The sequence below is a fragment of the Boleophthalmus pectinirostris genome, unplaced genomic scaffold, assembly GCF_026225935.1.
Source record: "Boleophthalmus pectinirostris isolate CB_2022bp ecotype Guang Dong unplaced genomic scaffold, ASM2622593v1 HiC_scaffold_15, whole genome shotgun sequence".
NCBI classification, from domain to species: domain Eukaryota; kingdom Metazoa; phylum Chordata; class Actinopteri; order Gobiiformes; family Gobiidae; genus Boleophthalmus; species Boleophthalmus pectinirostris.
Genome location: NW_026571070.1, coordinates 138470 through 155969, shown reverse-complemented (window position 1 = coordinate 155969; position 17500 = coordinate 138470). Strand labels below are relative to the sequence as shown.

Here is a 17500-nt window from a genome sequence, read left to right as displayed (position 1 = left end):
TTTTCTCTAGTTTAAAGCTGCTCTGTGTAACTTTTCTGCTAGAGGCTCCGTCAGATGCTTTTCTTCATGGAGATGTTATTGCTTTTTTGTGTGGAATGTCGTCAGGCCCGAGAGACAGTTCCCTCTGAAAGTGCGCTGCCGAACCGACCTGCACAAGATCCACGTGCTCCCGGTGAGTCACATGTGTGTCACCTGCCCTCCTGTGTGTGTCAGGTCCCTCCTCCCCGTGTGTGTCAGGTCCCTCCTCCCCGTGTTTGTGTTTTGGGCTCTTTTAAAAACACTGCCAGGATTGAGAAAACATGTTTAATATAAAACAGTATTTTCATTTATCACAGAAAAAAAGTCATTTAGCCAAAAATTTGAATAAGCATGTTTTAATTTAATCTACTGGATTTTTTAAAAAACATTGGCAAAATTGAGAAAACATGTTCTGTAAAACCTTTGGTAAAACATAGAACAGCGTTTTCATCTGAAAATCATCAGTTGTCGACTAAAACCTCGGCTCCTGCAAGAACAGCTGCAAACACAGAACCTGAAACTCAAAGAGCAAACAACTGAATCTGTAAGAGCTGAACACCAGGACGTCTGAACGTAACGGACGCCTGGACGTAACGGACGCCTGGACGTAACGGACGCCTGGACGTCGCCTGAACGTAACGGACGCCTGAACGTAACGGACGCCTGTTCATTTGTGCACAGACCGGAGCTCCTCCATAAGACTGGACAGGAGTGGAAGTCCCAGACTGTTCCTCGTGTTATTGTGTTATTACGTATTGTGTTGATTGGTTTTAAAAAAGAAAAAAACACCCAAACTTGTTGTTGCCCAAATATGATCTGCCCTATACTTCCCCTCCTTGCTCGATGTAGTCAAAAAACAAAAAAAAACAAAACACGGCCTCCCTCATGTGTCAGATGCCCTCCCCGTAAAAGCTGCTGCTGTAGTTTAAACTTCTCCAGACATGTTCTGAAATGGGATTTTGAATGAGATTAAAGTTCAGATTTCGGTGCTTCTTTAAATTTTCTCTTTGAAATCACAAAGTTATAGTATAAAATTGTGTCTTATTAGTTCAGTTGTTTTTAAAGTTTGAGTTTTGTTTTTGACCCTCTCTGTTTCCCGTGACAGTCGACGCCCCTCAGCGCCGTCGTGGAGCAGCTGTCCGTCAAACTGGGAGTCCCGCCCCCTCGGCTGCTGCTGCTGCGAGAGGAGGCGGAGCTCAGTGCGGACGCTACGGTGGGCGCGCTCGGGCTCGGCATCGCAGACATCCTGGGTAAGACCCGCCCCCTGCTGGTCTGAAAACGAACGACAACCCCAGTCGGAGTTTGATTAGTTTGATCAGTTTGATCAGTCGATCACTGCAGTTGTGAGACGAGTGGTGGTGACGGATCTGACTGCGTGTGTGTCTGTGTGTGTGTCTGTGTGTGTGTGTGTGTGTGTGTGTGTGTGTGTGTGTGTGTGTGTGTGTGTGTCTGCGTGTGTGTCTGTGTGTGTGTCTGTTGCAGAGTGTGTGGTGATGGCGGAGGCGGAGAGGGACACGCCCACTGGAGGAGACGTGGATGATGTCATCAAAGTGCGACTCCAGGGCAAAGACCGCACCATGTGTCAGGAGTTTTCTGTGCGCCGGGTCGGTACTTCCTGTTTATATGTTTGTATGTTTATATGTTTGTATGTTTATATGTTTAAATGTTTATATGTTTAAATGTTTATATGTTTGTATGTTTATATGTTTGTATGTCTGTGATCTGATGTAAACAGTAGAGTCCTGATCCGATCACGTGACTGTGACTCGATCTGGACTCAGATGTTATGTTCTGATCAGGTGTCAGAGAAATAATGTACATATAAAACACACAGGACACAACAGTTGTTTCTTTTTTACTGAGGTGTGGGATTTGTTCAGGGACGTCCCGTCAGCGCGTCTGTCCCAGCGCCTGTTGTACTAGAGACACACTCGCGCTGGGACTTTTGGGTCATGTCGTGCTCTGGCGCCGCAGTTACCTGTGGTTCTGTGGTTCTGTGGTTCTGTGGTTCTGTGGTTCTGTGGTTCTGTGGTTCTGTGGTTCTGTGGTTCTGTGGTTCTGTGGTTCGTGTTCACACCTGCGCGGCCGATGGCTTCGTCGCACGCTGCTGTTTGTTTTCATGTTGCGCAGTGGAGCGGGCGCTTTTAGGTGAAGAGGGTGGGTCCAGTGGTGCCCGCTCCCCTCTGCAACGAGCGCTCCCGTCTGCGGCGGGCGCTCCCGTCTGCGGCGGGCGCTCCCGTCTGCGGCGGGCGCTCCCGTCTGCGGCGGGCGCTCCCGTCTGCGGCGGGCGCTCCCGTCTGCGGTGAGCTCGGTGGGTTTGTGGATGTGGGGCGGCCGGGGGAGAGAGGCTGTGGGGCTCATGTCCGTGGTCCTGATCGGGGATGAGCACAGATGTAACAAGTCCAGTCTTAAACTCTAATCTTACTCCAGGTGAATATTGTATTTAAGCGCCGTATTTTCCGGGTTATTAGCCACGCTCTTAAGCCTCTAACCGCATCAAAAAAAGACCGCACGCCACAATCCAGAGCTCCCCATACACGAATCCACTCAGGTGTCCCAGTACGACTTCAGTAAACTACAAACACACAAACACACACGGAGCAGACAGCGACCGCACAGAGAAACACACCCACACACACACTCATCACTCCACGCCGACGAGGAACGGAGGAACAAACCGAAAAAGCCACGAGTGCAACGTGCCGCTTCTAAACACGACTGAACAACTGAGTCACTGTGAACACGCCGACAATCCAGCGACAGACACTACTCCCTACACGCCACAACTGAACACACCCAGAGTCACCGTGAACAAACTAACAAAACCACTCACACATCACACTGTTGGGTTTCATCTAAAGTCCCACCAGGTTTATTTGAGAAAAAAGTTAGAAAATAAACCATTTAATGACAGAGCTTCTTATAATCCAGAGAGATTAATAGTGCGGAAAATACGGTAATACAGACTGTATGAATGACATTATAAATATCACATTATTATTATTAACATGTGCCCCCAGACGTACAGAACGACCTGTGGGGCTGAGCAAAGAGACTTATGACAAATAAATATCATCTCATTTTTATTTGGTAATGTTTTGTATTATTTGGATCATAGATGAGCCTAAATGTTTCAAACATAATGTACATACAAACATATATTATCAAATATACAAAGTGTAGATTGTGCAGAGTCGAGTCTCTGGTCTGATCTGGTTCTGGTTCTGGTTCTGGTTCTGGTTCCTGTTGTGTTCAGTTCATTAAATTTAATAAGTTACACATTCCAAGACCAAACTGAAAAGTCAAGATTTTCAACAATGATGGTTCATGGTTAGAAAAGTGAATAAAATTAAAGTTTTGGACATTTGATTTTTCACACTAAGTTCATTCAAATACGACACATGAAATCAACACAATCTGATCCTCACACATCCTTAGTTCAGTTCATAATGTTTTATAGAAGTATCGGATCGGGACTCGGTATCGATACTCAAAATCAAATGACTCCGACTCGGGGGTAAAAAAAAAATGTGATGGGGACATCTCTAGTAAACGGTAATAATAATAAAGAGTTACTCAAACATGTGAATGGAACAAAACACAAGTCTAACATGGCTCTAAAAGCATTTGTCGTGTTTTTGTCGTGTCTTTGTCGTGTTTTTGTTGTCGTGTTTTTGTCGTGTCTTTGTCGCGTTTTTGTCGTGTCTTTGTCCTGTTTTTGTCGCGTCTTTGTCGTGTTTTTGTCGTGTTTTTGTCGCGTTTTTGTTGCGTTTTTGTTGCGTTTTTGTTGTCGTGTTTTTGTCGTGTTTTTGTTGCGTTTTTGTTGTCGTGTTTTTGTCGTGTTTTTGACGCGTTTTTGACGCGTTTTTGTCGTGTTTTTGTCGTGTTTTTGTTGTCGTGTTTTTGTCGTGTCTTTGTCCTGTTTTTGTCGCGTTTTTGTCGCGTTTTTGTTGTCGTGTTTTTGTTGCGTTTTTGTTGTCGTGTTTTTGTCGTGTTTTTGTTGCGTTTTTGTTGTCGTGTTTTTGTCGTGTTTTTGTCGCGTTTTTGTTGTCGTGTTTTTGTCGTGTTTTTGTCGTGTTTTTGACGCGTTTTTGTCGCGTTTTTGTCGCGTTTTTGTTGTCGTGTTTTTGTCGCGTTTTTGTCGTGTTTTTGTCGCGTTTTTGTTGTCGTGTTTTTGTCGTGTTTTTGTTGCGTTTTTTGTGTGTTTTTGTCGTGTCTTTGTTGTGTTTTTGTCACATTTTTGTTGTCGTGTTTTTGTCGCGTCTTTGTCGTGTTTTTGTCATGTCTTTTTTGTGTTTTTGTCGCGTTTTTGTTGTCGGCGTCTTTGTCGTGTCTGTCATGTCTTTGTCGCGTTTTTGTCGTGTCTTTTGTGTTTTTGTCGTGTCTTTGTTGTGTCTTTGTGTCTTTGTCGCGTTTTTGTCGTGTCTTTTGTGTTTTTGTCGTGTCTTTGTTGTGTCTTTGTCGCGTTTTTGTCGTGTCTTTTGTGTTTTTGTCGTGTTTTTGTTGTGTTTTTGTCGTGTTTTTGTTGTGTCTTTGTCATGTTTTTGTCGTGTCTTTGTCGTGTTTTTGTCGCGTTTTTGGCGTGTTTTTGTCTCGTTTTTGTCGTGTCTGTCATGTCTTTGTCGCGTTTTTGTCGTGTCTTTTGTGTTTTTGTCGTGTTTTTGTTGTGTTTTTGTCGTTGCTTTTGTGTTTTTGTCGTGTTTTTTTGTTGTTTTTGTCGTTGCTTTTGTGTTTTTGTTGTGTCTGTCATGTTTTTGTCATGTCTTTGTCGTGTCTTTGTCGTGTTTTTGTCGCGTTTTTGTCGTGTTTTTGTCGTGTCTTTGTCGTGTCTTTGTCGTGTTTTTGTCGTGTTTTTGTCGTGTCTTTGTCGTGTTTTTGTCTTGTCTTTGTCTCGTTTTTGTCGTGTTTTTGTCATGTTTTTGTCGTGTTTTTGTCGTGTTTTTGTTGTGTCTTTGTCTCGTTTTTGTCTTGTCTTTGTCGTGTTTTTGTCGTGTTTTTGTTGTGTCTTTGTCTCGTTTTTGTCGTGTCTTTGTCGTGTCTTTGTCGTGTTTTTGTCGTGTTTTTGTCGCGTTTTTGTTGTCTTTGTCATGTCTTTGTTGTGTTTTTGTCGTATTTTTGTCATGTTTTTGTCTCGTTTTTGTCCTGTTTTTGTTGTCTTTGTCGTGTTTTTGTCGTGTCTTTGTCGTGTCTTTGTCGTGTTTTTGTAGTGTCTTTGTCGTGTCTTTGTCGTGTTTTTGTCGTGTTTTTGTCTTGTTTTTGTCGTGTTTTTGTCGTGTTGTTGTAGTGTCTTTGTCGTGTTTTTGTCTTGTTTTTGTCGTGTTTTTGTAGTGTCTTTGTCGTGTTTTTGTCGTGTTTTTGTCGTGTTTTTTTAGTGTCTTTGTCGTTTTTTGTCTTGTTTTTGTCGTGTTTTTGTCGTATTTTTGTCATGTTTTTGTCTCGTTTTTGTCCTGTTTTTGTCGTGTCTTTGTCGTGTCTTTGTCGTGTCTTTGTCGTGTTTTTGTCGTGTTTTTGTAGTGTCTTTGTCGTGTTTTTGTCGTGTTTTTGTAGTGTCTTTGTCGTGTTTTTGTCTTGTTTTTGTAGTGTCTTTGTCGTGTTTGTCGTGTTTTTGTCGTGTTTTTGTCGTGTCTTTGTCGTGTCTTTGTCGTGTCTTTGTCGTGTCTTTGTCGTGTTTTTGTCGTGTTTTTGTCGTGTCTTTGTCGTGTCTTTGTCTCGTTTTTGTCGTGTCTTTGTCGTGTTTTTGTCGTGTTTTTGTCGTGTTTTTGTCGTGTCTTTGTCTCGTTTTTGTCGTGTCTTTGTCGTGTCTTTGTCGTGTCTTTGTCGTGTCTTTGTCGTGTTTTGTCGTGTTTTGTCGTGTCTTTGTCGTGTTTTTGTCGTGTCTTTGTCTCGTTTTTGTCGTGTTTTTGTCGTGTCTTTGTCTTGTTTTTGTTGTATTTTTGTCGTGTTTTTGTCGCGTTTTTGTCCTGTCTTTGTCTCGTTTTTGTCGTGTTTTTGCTATATTTTTGTCGTGTTTTTGTCGTGTCTTTGTCGTGTCTTTGTCGTGTCTTTGTCGTGTTCTTGTCTTGTTTTTGTCGTGTTTTTGTCGTGTCTTTGTCGTGTCTTTGTCGTGTCTTTGTCGTGTCTTTGTCGTGTTTTTGTCGTGTCTTTGTCTCGTTTTTGTCGTGTCTTTGTCTCGTTTTTGTCGTGTCTTTGTCTCGTTTTTGTCGTGTCTTTGTCTTGTTTTGTCGTGTTTTTGTCTTGTTTTTGTCGTGTCTTTGTCGTGTTTTTGTCGTGTTTTTGTTGTGTTTTTGTCGCGTTTTTGTCGTGTCTTTGTCTCGTTTTTGTCGTGTTTTTGTCGTGTCTTTGTCTTGTTTTTGTCGTGTCTTTGTCGTGTTTTTGTCACGACTTTGTCGTGTTTTTGTCGTGTGTTTGTCACGACTTTGTCGTGTTTTTGTCGTGTTTGTCGGACTTGAAACAGTTGTGTTGTTGTTGTGTCTCTGCAGGACGCTCCTCTGGGTTCTGTTTTCGCTCAGTTTTCTTCGGGCTTGGCCGTCGTCGCTCAGAGGAAAGTGAGTTTTCATTTCGACGGCTGTAGATTATCTTCGCTCCAGACGCCGCAGGAGCTGGACATGGAGGACGGGGACGTGATCGAGGTCTGGACCTGAGCACCGCTTTTCTATTTAAGTCAACAATAAAAGGTTTAATTTCACCGCAGAGTCGTGTGTTTTATACGTGTGAGGGGGACAGAATAATGTGAACAATAATAATAATAATAATAATAATAATGATGATGATGATGATGATGATGATGACGATGACGATGACGACGATGACGATGACGATGATGATGATGATGATGCATTAGACTGATTCAGGGCTTTTCCAGATGCTAAAGTTTGTTCTGTTCTTCTTTCACTCTGATGCTGAGCTGCTCCTGTAGCCTCGGCTCGTCTCACTCGTCACTCGTCACTCGTCAGTGTTGGAGAAGTGTCTTGCTTAAGGACACAGGGACAGTTTGCCACAGATGTTCTCCTGTGGCACTGGGGCCTGGTCCTGCTGAGATCCGACCACTTTGATCTGAACATTTTCATTATGTATTTAAATCCCACCAAACCAAAAACAGACTAAAAGAAAGTCTTATTTTCTTTTTAACCTGACTCTTGGTCCTGGAGCTGGGCCTCTTCCTGCTTGTTTCCATGGAAATGTTGTTCTTTGGCTGTAATATTCCAAAATATGGCATAAACCAAATCCATGTCTGTGAAGAATGTTCTGAAGTATGGTTTTAACTTTCTGTTTCCATGGAAATGCAGGTGACAAGCTCCAGAAAGTTACGCACTGTGCCTTTTAATAACAGTTTAAATACCTGGGACTGAAGTTGGAGCGGACATTGACATTTAAGAAACACATTAAGCGCCAAACAAAAACTGTTCATTTTAACTTAGTGAATTTTAGACAAGTAAGACCTTTTATGACTTTATATGCGGCACGAATGTTTTTACTCCATGATTCTGTCCCATATAGACGACAAGTATAATTGGCTTGATTTTAATAATTTTATTGGTTTTAAATATGGATGTTTTGTCTATAAAGTTTTGCATGGACTTGCCCCTCCTCCATTACAGGATTTTATTAAAGTAAAGACTGTGAGTGGAACTAGGACCACAGTTCAGGGGAACTGTGACGTCCACACAGACGCTCCACACTCAGACAAACTGTGTCTCAGTCAGAGGAACAACATTTTGGAACAGTCTGCCACTGTCAGTAAGAGAAACTTCAACTCTTGCCACCTTCAAGTCCTACTTAAAAGAGCGGCTAAAGAAAAACCAGACTTGTGGACACTTTTAGTTTAGATTTGTTACTTGTTTTTGCTTTGTTTAAATTTGTGGTGTTTCCTGCCGACGGACGACAGATGGAAATGAGCAGTGTTGCTATAATCTGGCATATTTACACTGCAATGTTGTAGATGTTCATTAATATGCACTGTCCCTATTAAATAAATAAATAAATAAATGTGATGGAGCCTTTTTAAAACAGTTCAAATGTGTTGGACCCTTTAAATGGTTCAAATGTAATGGACCCTTTTAAAAAACGGTCCAAATGTGATGGACCCTTTTATGAACACACTGCAGAAGAAACACTCTGCTCAGCACCAATTTAAAGGCGGATTTTTAATTAAATCTAAAATAATCCGGTGTAATCCTTTTATTTTCGTCACGTGACCGGCGCGTGAGGAGCACGTGAGCGCACGCGGAAGTGCAGACCGATCATGGCGCCGCACAAATGTTTGTTTGGGAAAGTTTAGCCTCTGAAAACCTCCGAAAGCTTCACTTTTCCCAAGTCCACCGCGCCTCCCGCACCCCGCTCTCCATCCACACGGCCCGGCATGGATCTGCACTGAGGCCCCGGGCTCTGAGGCGCTCCTGAAGCCGAGGAGAGGCTGCGGAAGGCGGACACCGAGCGGACAGAGCGGCCCTGAGTCACCCGCACCCGGTAAACAACAACTAGCATTAGCATTAGCATCCGCCGATCACGGGGTTTATCTCCATCTGTTTTAGTTTAGTTTATTATAGGTCTATGGGTTCAACTGCTTTTATTTTAATATATTTTATTTTATTATAGGTCTATGGGTTCAACTGCTTTTATTTTAATATATTTTATTTTATTATAGGTCTATGGGTTCAACTGCTTTTATTTAATATTTTATTTTATTTTTTTATTATAGGTTCTATGGGTTCAACTGCTTTTATTTTTTATATATATTTTTTATTTTATTATAGTTCTATGGGTTCATATCTGCTTTTATTTTAATATATTTTTATTTTATTATAGTTTCTGTGGGATCACCTGCTTTTACATTTTTATTTTATTTTATTATAGTTTCTATGGGTTCATCTGCTTTTATTTTATTTTATTTTATTTTATTATAGTTCTGCGGGTTCATTTACTTTCATTTTATTTTATTTTTATTATAGTTCTATGGGTTCACCTGCTTTTATTTCACTGAAGTTCATTTACTGCACTTTTCCACCGTCATTATTCAAGTTTATATTCCTGTTTATATTCTTAATAGTTTAATTCTTTTCCAAATCTTGTGTCAAAGAGGCGTTTTTCTGCGTAAGGGTACAAAAAAAAAAGAAATAATAATAATGATGATATTAAGAAGTATTAATGAACCAATAATTTGAGTAAAATGAAAATAAATAAATACATAAATATAAAATAAATACATAAATAGTCATAATAATAATTTAAAAAAAAAAATCTTATTTATTATTTTACGTTGTTGTTTTTGTCGATTAAAAGCTTAAGTGCATTTTTGACAAACACGAATAAGCGTCTATGTTCACATTTACATTCATTCCAAAGTCCGATTCTAATCTGATTTCTGGACCTTTAACATGATTTAAATCAAATGTAAAACACAAAATCTGACGTGACGTGAAACGAGATGATTTGGTGTTTAGTTGTCGTTTTATAATAATCTTAAATCTGGTTTTAATCCAGTTATTATCTGATTTAGATTACGGGAAACTGCCGCCTTTGTTGTGAACAAAAGGAACAGGAAACAGTTTTAAACCTTGTGGAGTTTCTTTTGTGAAACTCAATCAACCAGAGAACAAATATTTAACACTTAATCATTCCACGAATAAAGACGCAGTTACAGGAGTTTATTTACACCCTGGTGTTTTACTGCTTCTGTAAACTCTCATGTCCTTGACTTTTATAAGGACTAGACTCGATACCTCGATACTCCATATTCGATACTCGATACTGATTCTGATCCCACAATGATAAGAAAATAAAACTCTCGTTCTTTAGACAATTTACTGTGATTTTCTCTTCCCATGTTCCTTAAATCTGTCTAAACCAGGACTAAACCAGGACTAAACCAGGACTAAACCAGGACTAAACAGGACTAAACCAGGTCTAAACCAGGACTAAACCAGGTAAACCAGGACTAAACCAGGATCTAAACCAGGACTAAACCAGGTCTAAACCAGGTCTACTAACCAGGACTAAACCAGGACTAAACCAGGACTAAACCAGGACTAAACCAGATCTAAATCTAAACCAGGACTAAACCAGGAAACCAGATCTAAACCAGGACTAAACCAGGTCTAAACCAGACTAAACCAGGACTAAACCAGACTAAACCAGGACTAAACCAGGAAACCAGGACTAAACCAGACTCTAAACCAGGACTAAACCAGGTCTAAACCAGGTCTAAACCAGGACTAAACCAGGTCTAAAACCAGGACTAAACCAGGACTAAACCAGGACTAAACCAGATCTAAACCAGGACTAAACCAGGTCTAAACCAGGTCTAAACCAGGTCTAAAACCAGGACTCTAAACCAGGACTAAACCATCTAAACCAGGACTAAACCAGGACTAAACCAGGTCTAAACCAGGTCTAAACCAGGTCTAAACCAGGACTAAACCAGGACTAAACCAGGTCTAAACCAGGTCTAAACCAGGTCTAAACCAGGACTAAACCAGGACTAAACCAGGTCTAAACCAGATCTAAACCAGGACTAAACCAGGTCTAAACCAGGTCTAAACCAGGACTAAACCAGGTCTAAACCAGGACTAAACCAGGACTAAACCAGGATCTAAACCAGGACTAAACCAGGACTAAACCAGGTCTAAACCAGGTCTAAACCAGTCTAAACCAGGACTAAACCAGGACTAAACCAGATCTAAACCAGGACTAACCAGTCTAAACCAGGTCTAAACAGGACTAAACCAGGACTAAACCAGGACTAAACCAGGTCTAAACCAGGTCTAAACCAGGACTAAACCAGGACTAAAACCAGGTCTAAACCAGGACTAAAACCAGATCTAAACCAGGACTAAACCAGGTCTAAACCAGGTCTAAACCAGGACTAAACCAGGTCTAAACCAGGTCTAAACCAGGACTAAACCAGGACTAAACCAGACTAAACCAGGTCTAAACCAGGAAACCAGGAAACCAGGACTAAACCAGGTCTAAACCAGTCTAAACCAGGACTAAAACAGGACTAAACCAGGTCTAAACCAGATAAACCAGGACTAAACCAGGACTAAAACCAGGTCTAACCACTAAACCAGGACTAAACCAGGACTAAACCAGATCTAAACCAGGACTAAACCAGGTCTAAACCAGGTCTAAACCAGGACTAAACCAGGACTAAACCAGGACTAAACCAGGACTAAACCAGGTCTAAACCAGGACTAAAACCAAACAGGACTAAAGGACTAAACCAGGACTAAACCAGACTAAACCAGGATCTAAACCAGGACTAAACCAGGTCTAAACCAGGCCTAAACCAGATAAACCAGGAAACCAGGTCTAAACCAGGACTAAACCAGGACTAAACCAGACTAACCAGGTCTGACCAGATAAACCAGGACTAAACCAGGACTAAACCAGATCTAAACCAGGACTAAACCAGATCTAACCAGACTAAACCAATCTAAACCAGGACTAAACCAGGGTTAACCAGGACTAAACCAGGACTAAACCAGACTAAACCAGGTCTAACCAGGACTAAACCAGATCTAACCAGATCTAAACCAGGACTAAACCAGGACTAAACCAGGACTAAACCAGACTAAACCAGGACTAAACCAGGACTAAACCAGACTAAACCAGGACTTAAACCTAACCAGGACTAAACCAGGAGGTCTAAACCAGGACTAAACCATAAACCGAGGACTAAACCAGACTAAACCAGGACTAAACCAGGGGACTAAACCAGATCTAACCAGGACTAAACCAGGATAAACCAGGACTAAGGACTAAACCAGATCTAACCAGGACTAACCAGGTCTAAACCAGGACTAAACCAGATACACCAGATCTAAACCAGGACTAAACAGGTCTAAACCAGGGACTAAAACCAGGGACTAAACCAGATCTAAACAGCTAAACCAGGTCTAAACCAGGACTAAACCAGATTAAAAACCAGGACTAAACCAGGACTAAACCAGGTCTAACCATCTAAACCAGGATAAACCAGGACTAAAACCGGACTAACCAGGAAAAACCACCAGGACTAAAAGGACTAAACCAGACTAAACCAGGACAAGGAAACCAACTAAACCAGACTAAACGCAGGACTAAACCAGGATAAAACAGGACTAAATCAGGAAAACCAGACTAAACCAGATTATATAAAAGGACAGGACTGAAACCAGGTCTAAACCAGATCTAAACCAGGACTAAACTAGGTCAAAACCAGGCTAAACCAGGACTAAACAGGACTAAACCAGGACTAAACCAGGACTAACCAGATCTAAACCAGGACAACGCAACTAAACCAGGACTAAAACCCAGACTAACCAGGTCTAAACCAGACTAAGACCAGAAAAGGACTTAAACCAGGTCAAACAGGTCTAAACAGGTAAACCAGATCTAACCAGGACAAAACAGGTCTAACCAGGATACAACAGGACTAACCAGACTAAACCAGGACTAAACCAGATCTAAACCAGGACTAAACCAGATCTAAACAGACTAACCAGTCTAACAGGACGAACGACTAAACGGAACTATCACCAAGGACTAAACAGCTAAACCAGGACTAAACCAGGTCTAAACCGGACTAAACAGACAACCAGGGACTAAACCAGTCTAACCAGGAACTAAACCAGTCTAAACCAGATCTAACCAGGACTAAACCAGGTCTGAAACCAGGACTAACCAGGACTAAACCAGGACTAAACCAGGACTAACCAGACCTAAACCAGGACTAAACCAGATCTAAACAGGACTAAACCAGATCTAAACCAGGACTAAACCAGGTAAACCAGGACTAAACCAGGACTAAACCGGACTAAACCAGGACTAAACCAGGGTCTAAACCAGATCTAAACCAGGTCTAAAACAGGACAGACTAAACCAGGACTAAACCAGGACTAAACCAGACAAACCAGTAACCAGACTAAACCAGATCTAAACCAGGTCTAAACCAGGTCTAAACCAGGACTAAACCAGGACTAAACCAGGACTAAACCAGTCTAAACCAGGACTAAACCAGACTAACCAGGACTAAACCAGACTAAACCAGGACTAAACCAGGACTAAACCAGGCTAAACCAGGACTAAACCAGGATCTAAACCAGGACTAAACCAGGTCTAAACCAGATCTAAACCAGGACTAAACCAGACTAAACCAGATCTAAACCAGGACTAAACCAGGTCTAAACCAGACTAAACCAGACAAACACCACTAAACCAGGACTAAACCAGGACTAAACCAGGACTAAACCAGACTAAACCAGATCTAAACCAGGACTAAACCAGGACTAAACCAGATCTAAACCAGGACTAAACCAGGACTAAACCAGGACTAAACCAGACTAAACCAGGACTACAAGGACTAACCAGATCTAAACCAGGACTAAACCAGGTCTAAAACCAGGACTAAACCAGGACTAACCAAACCAGACTAAACCAGGCTAACCAGGACTAAACCAGGGACTAAACCAGAAACCAGGACTAAACCAGATCTAAACCAGGACTAAACCAGGACTAAACTAAACCAGCTAACCAGGACTAAACCAGGTCTAAACCAGACTAAACCAGGACTAAAACCAGACTAAACCAGGTCTAAACAGACTAAACCAGGACTAAACCAGACTAAACCAGGACTTAAACCAGATCTAAACCCAGGACTAAACCAGGTCTAAACCAGGACTAAACCAGGACTAAACCAGGACTAAACCAGGACTAAACCAATCTAAACCAGACTTAAACCAGACTAAACCAGGTCTAAACCAGACTAAACCAGGTCTAAACCAGGTCTAAACCACTAAACCAGGACTAAACCAGGACTAAACCAGAGAACCTAAACCAGGACTAACCAGACTAAACCAGGTCTAACCAAACACTAAACCACTGGGACTAAACCAGGACTAAACCAGACTAAACCAGAACCAGGACTAACCAGGACTAAACCAGGACTAACTAAACAGTCTAAACCAGGACTACACCAGGACTAAACCAGGACTAAACCAGGACTAAACCAGACAAACCAGATCTAAACCAGGACTAAACCAGGACTAAAACCAGGTCTAAACCAGGACTAAACCAGGTCTAAACCAGGTCCTTGTGTGTTCTAGTCTCTGTGTCTTGTACTTGTTCCAGTTTGTTTCAAACACATTCAGGTTTTGTTCTGTTCTGTCAGTTGGACTTTTTTTTAGAATCGATCCTTATCATAAAATAGGATTTAGTTTCGATACTGGTTTCTGTATCGATTTGCGTCCGATTTCCGGTTTCATATTTTTGCGGTTGTGCAGGGGAACTCGTTGTGCTGGATTGTTGTTTCACTTCTCGAGGCGTTTCCTGTCGAATCCTAAAGGTCCACGTCTTTATCTGTTTGGACCAGGTCAAAGGTCACCAGGATTATTCAATCAATAAAAGATTTATCTCACGAAAATCTGACTCCTGTGAACTTCAGGCCAAGTTCTAATGTTCTCGACGAGGAGCAGAGACCAGTTTCTGTCCTAGTGTTCGATATTTTTGACAACCACAGAATGAACAAGTCCATGTGAATCTGTGTCGTTCATTTGTTTTTCAAAATAAAACCAAAAATAAGAAAATGAAAAAAACTACGATTTTCTTCATTATTTGTCTCCAAAACCAAAATGAAAAAACAGATGATAATTCGTTTTTTTAGTTTTGGATTTTATGCTTAAATGAAAAATGGAAAAAACTGATAACGGACTGAACCAGAACTAAACCAGGACTAAACCAGAACTAAACCAGGACTAAACCAGGACTAACCAGAACTAAACCAGGACTAAACCAGGACTAAACCAGGACTAAACCAGGACTAAACCAGATCTAAACCAGGACTAAACCAGATCTAAACCAGGACTAAACCAGGTCTAAACCAGGACTAAACCAGATCTAAACCAGGACTAAACCAGGACTAAACCAGGACTAAACCAGGACTGAACCAGAACTAAACCAGGACTAAGCCAGGACTGAACCAGAACTAAACCAGGACTAAATCAGGACTGAACCAGAACTAAACCAGGACTAAACCAGGAACTAAACCAGGACTGAACCAGAACTAAACCAGGACTAAGCCAGGACTGAACCAGAACTAAACCAGGACTAAGCCAGGACTGAACCAGAACTAAACCAGGACTAAACCAGGACTAAACCAGGACTAAACCAGGACTAAACCAGGACTGAACCAGGACTAAACCAGGACTGAACCAGGACTAAACCAGGACTGAACCAGGACTGAACCAGGACTAAACCAGGACTAAACCAGGACTGAACCAGGACTAAACTGTTTTCACTCCTGGTCTGGTCCGGCTCTCGTCCCGGTCTCAGTCCCGGTCTGGTCCCAGTGTCAGTCCTGGTTTTAGTCCCGGTCTGGTCCCGGTCTAGTTTCAGTCTCAGTCCTGGTCTCAGTCCCAGTTTGATCCCAGTTTGGTCCCAGTCTCAGTCCCCGTCTCAATCATGGTCGGTTCCTGGCCTTGTTTCAGTCTCAGTCCTGGTCTCAGTCCCGGTCTCAGTCCCGGTCTGGTCCCAGTCTCAGTCCTGGTCTCAGTCCTGGTCTCAGTCCCGGTCTGGTCCCAGTCTCAGTCCTGGTCTCAGTCCTGGTCTCAGTCCTGGTCTCAGTCCTGGTCTCAGTCCCGGTCTCAGTCCCGGTCTCAGTCCTGGTCTCAGTCCTGGTCTCAGTCCCGGTCTGGTCCTGGTCTCAGTCCCGGTCTCAGTCCTGGTCTGATTCCAGTTTGGTCCCGGACCTGGTTTAGTCCTGGTTCAGCCCATTATCCTTTTTTTTTTTTTTCCATTTTTCATTTAAACACAAAATCAAAAACTGAAAAAACGAATCATTTTCCATTTTTTTCATTTTTCAACAAATAATGAACAAAATCTTTTTTTTTTTTTTCGTTTTCTTATTTTTGATTTTATTTTGAAAAACAAATGAATGAACGACACAGATTCATGTGTTTACTCACTCTGGACACATTTGTTTATCTGATTTTCTGATCACAATTTTAAAGTTTAACACAATTTTTGGCAATTGAACCTCAAACCACCAGGATTTAAAACACCACAAACACCTTGATCACTCAAACAGACCTGGAGTTTTTGTTTAGTTTCATTCACATGTTTGAGTGACTCTTTTTTATTAATCTGTCTACGTCTACAAAGATTCTAATTCAAAGATGTTAAATTCTAGACATAAACACTTTAAATGAGTCGAACATGAGAGGAGTTTGTCCAGTAAAGAAAACACAGCCAGACTTTTATCAAACAAATCTGTGATCAAATGTTTCAGGGAAAACTCTGGTAAATAGTTTGCAGCTTTTTTTAAACATTTATTGCCTAAGTTTAAGATTTTCTGACGTGTTGAGTCATGGAAGAAAAATGTGTGACAGTTTTTAAGATTAAACAACCAAATCAGAACGAGTGAGAAGAAAATAAATCTGAAAACAGGATGAAAACCCTGATGGAAGTTTTAAACTCTCTCCTCTCGTGTCTGTCCCCCGCAGGCTCAGTCATGGCGGCGGAGCGGGCGTCAGACTCGGCGCCGTTTCTCTCGGACGACAGCGAATCGGAGGCGCAGGACGAGACGAGGGCGGAGCCTCAGGGCGAGTCTCTGAGCGGCGTGTCGTCACGGCGATCGTTCATCACCGTCCTCATCCTCTGCTACATCAACCTCCTCAACTACATGGACCGGTTCACCGTGGCAGGTACTGGCCGAGACCGGGACTAGACCGGGACTAGACCGGGGTTTAGATCGGGGTTTAGACCGGGGTTTAGATCGGGGGGCCAAGACCGGGGTTTAGATCGGGGCAAGACCGGGGCAAGACCGGGGCCAAGACCGGGGTTTAGACCGGGGCAAGACCGGGGTTTAGACCGGGGTTTAGACCGGGGTTTAGATCGGGGTTTAGACCGGGTTAGACCGGGGTTATCGGGGACCGGGGTTTAGATCGGGTTTAGACCGGGGGTTTAGACCTAGACCGGGCAAGACCGGGGTTTAGACCGGGGCAAGACCGGGGGCAAGACCGGGGTTAGACCGGGGCAAGACCGGGGCAAGACCGGGGCAAGACCGGGGTTTAGACCGGGGCCAAGACCGGGGTTTAGACCGGGGCCAAGACCGGGGGCAAGACCGGGGTTTAGACCGGGGTTTAGACCGGGGTTAGACTGGGATTAGACTGGACTTAGACCGGGGTTTAGACTGGTTTAGACCGGGGCTAGACTAGGATACGACCAGGGTAATACTGGGGTTAGACCAGGTTGGACCCACACAGACCAAACCAGACCAAACCAGACCAAACCAGACCAAACCAGACCAAACCAGACCAACACAGACCAAACCAGACCCACACAGACCAAACCAGACCCACACAGACCCACACAGACCAAACCAGACCCACACAGCCAGACCACCAAACCAGACCAAACCAGACCAAACCAGACCAACACAGACCAAACCAGACCAACACAGACCAAACCAGACCCACACAGACCCACACAGACCAAACCAGACCAAACA

General features: G+C 42.6%; 2 protein-coding genes across 2 annotated transcripts in view; both read left to right on the top strand.

Moving 5' to 3' along the window:
- The window catches only part of nfatc2ip (nuclear factor of activated T cells 2 interacting protein), a 12894-nt gene extending 6191 nt beyond the window's left edge, over positions 1-6703 (top strand). Inside the window, exons 4-8 of the mRNA XM_055151195.1 lie at positions 11-24; positions 106-172; positions 1124-1268; positions 1501-1622; positions 6498-6703. Coding sequence (XP_055007170.1) covers positions 11-24; positions 106-172; positions 1124-1268; positions 1501-1622; positions 6498-6659 — 510 coding nt within the window. The 3' untranslated portion in view covers positions 6660-6703. The remainder of the gene's footprint in view (positions 1-10; positions 25-105; positions 173-1123; positions 1269-1500; positions 1623-6497) is intronic.
- A 1512-nt stretch (positions 6704-8215) lies between these two features.
- Positions 8216-17500, top strand: part of spns1 (SPNS lysolipid transporter 1, lysophospholipid) — a 20186-nt gene continuing 10901 nt past the window's right edge. Inside the window, exons 1-2 of the mRNA XM_055151194.1 lie at positions 8216-8484; positions 16494-16694. Coding sequence (XP_055007169.1) covers positions 16502-16694 — 193 coding nt within the window. The 5' untranslated portion in view covers positions 8216-8484; positions 16494-16501. The remainder of the gene's footprint in view (positions 8485-16493; positions 16695-17500) is intronic.